This window comes from Trachymyrmex cornetzi, unplaced genomic scaffold (genome assembly GCF_001594075.2).
Source record: "Trachymyrmex cornetzi isolate Tcor2-1 unplaced genomic scaffold, Tcor1.1 scaffold230, whole genome shotgun sequence".
Lineage (NCBI taxonomy): Eukaryota > Metazoa > Arthropoda > Insecta > Hymenoptera > Formicidae > Trachymyrmex > Trachymyrmex cornetzi.
In genome coordinates this window covers 1,688,456-1,690,874 of record NW_017296957.1, presented here as the reverse complement: position 1 = coordinate 1,690,874, position 2,419 = coordinate 1,688,456, and the positions used below count along the sequence as shown (strand labels likewise).

The following is a 2,419-nucleotide window of genomic DNA, read 5'->3' as shown; positions in this document are numbered from 1 at the left end:
CCAATAAAACATCGAGTTTGGTCACGTGACCCATTTATGATGGATGAATAAGCATCGTTTGTGTGGTTAGGTTACCTGTGCTCATCATAACTCATACAATTGGTCCCAAATTTCGGGACGCAACTTTTAAAACCGTTTTATCGAGAGAGAATGTACACAGCAAACGTCGATGACACGACATTTGCGATACAGCATATGTTGCAAATTGAATCCGTAGTCCGTACCATGGTCCGTAGTGTGAACGAAGAATCCAAATCCGACGATCCGCAATCCCAATCCGATCCGCGTTCGCAATCCGTAGTGTGACACGGGCATTTAGAGTTAGAAATTAATATTTTTCTTTGATCTACAGAATCTCAAGCATCCAAACTTGGTCAATCTTCTGGAAGTCTTCAGACGGAAGAGGAAATTACATTTGGTATTCGAATACTGTGAAAACACCCTTTTGAATGAAATGGAGAAATATCCTAGTGGTTGTCCAGATCTCACAACGAGACAAATTACTTGGCAAATTCTGCAAGGTGTTGCCTATTGCCACCGTCTTGGATGCGTTCACAGAGATGTAAAGCCAGAAAACATCCTCATCACTTCCGAAGGAGTAGTAAAATTATGTGATTTTGGATTCGCGCGTATGCTGAGTCCTGGCGAGAACTATACGGAATATGTCGCAACCAGATGGTATAGAGCACCTGAATTGTTGGTAAATATCCGGATGTACAGTTGTAATATTTCCGGATTTTATAAGAAAAATTATAGCAGCTCTATTAATCGCGCATAGATAGCACGCTCAACAAAACTACAAGTTAATCATTACGTCTAATAATTTTCAAGTTTTAATTTATCTTGGTTTGTTACACTGATATAATCAATGGATTTGATCAAATAACTTTTATCAACGTCTTACGTTTGTGATAATAAAGCAATTGATCGTTTCTTCTTTCATTAAAATTTTGTTATTTTTGTATTTTTTTTAGAATCTACTGTTCAGTATACTACTGTTTAGTTATACTAAATTTTTTTAATATATAAAATAATATTGTAAAAGATAGAAATTTATTTTCAAAAACTTAGTATATCTTTTTTCAAATTTTATGATTTAGCTTTGATATTAAATATATATATATATGTACGTTATTTAAGTATTGAAAATCTAGGCCTAAAACAAACAAGCTTTTATGCAAACATTTTCAATTTTTAATGTAAGCAAAATTAAAAAATTTTCATTTTTTATTAAATTACAATAGAATCGTGACGTTAACTATGCGTTTTTCGGAGCAGGTTGGGGACACACAATACGGCACTCCGGTCGATGTATGGGCCATCGGTTGCGTATTTGCTGAATTAATACGAGGCGAAGCTTTGTGGCCGGGAAAATCCGATGTGGATCAACTATACTTAATAAGAAGAACGCTGGGTGACCTTTTACCGAGACATATGGCCATCTTTCAACAGAATGAATTCTTTAGCGGTATCACTCTTCCAACTCCGCAAACACTTACGCCGCTTGAAGACGCTCTACCCCGTGGAAATGGCAGTACTTTACAAGTAATATCAACGAATCCGCTTTAATCTCAATTTGAAACACAGTACAATCGAACGAGAAAAGAATATATTATATGCAATGTATACTTTCGTAGTTACCTCCGTAATATACAATAATATTACTGTAGAAATAAATCTCTTGTTTATAGCTGGATTTCCTAAAAAAATGTTTGGATAAGGATCCAAATGAAAGGTGGACGTGCGAACAATTGTTGCGGCATTCTTATTTCGATAATTTTCATTTTAAAATGCCAGATGTTGAGACGGAAGAGTTTGAAAAACTCAAAAAGTATCGAGAACGTTCTAGGGTAAGTTTAATGATCAAATAACAAGAGTAACCCAAGAATATAAATCAATATATATAATATGATTATATATATTTCCAGAATACCAATTATAGTCAAATGGTGTTACCCCAACTACCCAAGGCTGGTCCTTCTGTTCATAGCCAAAGTGAAAATCGACCCAAGAGCTCCTCAATACATCAGCAAAATTTCGACCATCTACCTACTATAAGAGGTTAATCAATTTCCTCTGTGATTGTATATATATTTTCCTAAGCTTTTTGAGAATATTAACGTTAATTTATAGAATTCTATGAAAATAAATGTTATTATCTTTTTATTTATATCAGCACATTCTTTTTTTATAGATTTTATTTAGATTTTTATTTATACATAGGAAAGAGTAGACGCGTGCAATTCATATGTATATCTCTTACAATAAAGTTTTGTATAAAATATGTATAAGAAATATTTATTTTAATATATAGTATTGTATCACTCAAATTTTAAGTATGTCATAAATCATTGCAGACTCTGAAATTACTTTACAATAGAGTAACATGTTACTCTATTTTAAAACAGAATATATATGT

At 33.0% G+C, this 2,419-nt stretch overlaps 1 protein-coding gene across 3 annotated transcripts in view; it reads left to right on the top strand.

Moving 5' to 3' along the window:
• Positions 1–2,097, top strand: part of LOC108760921 (cyclin-dependent kinase-like 4) — a 6,015-nt gene extending 3,918 nt beyond the window's left edge. For all 3 annotated transcript variants that reach the window (XM_018507208.1, XM_018507207.1, XM_018507206.1), the window contains exons 3-6: positions 353–700; positions 1,279–1,545; positions 1,692–1,850; positions 1,929–2,097. In XM_018507208.1, coding sequence (XP_018362710.1) covers positions 353–700; positions 1,279–1,545; positions 1,692–1,850; positions 1,929–2,066 — 912 coding nt within the window. In that variant the 3' untranslated portion in view covers positions 2,067–2,097. The remainder of the gene's footprint in view (positions 1–352; positions 701–1,278; positions 1,546–1,691; positions 1,851–1,928) is intronic.
• The last annotated feature ends 322 nt before the right edge of the window (positions 2,098–2,419 follow it).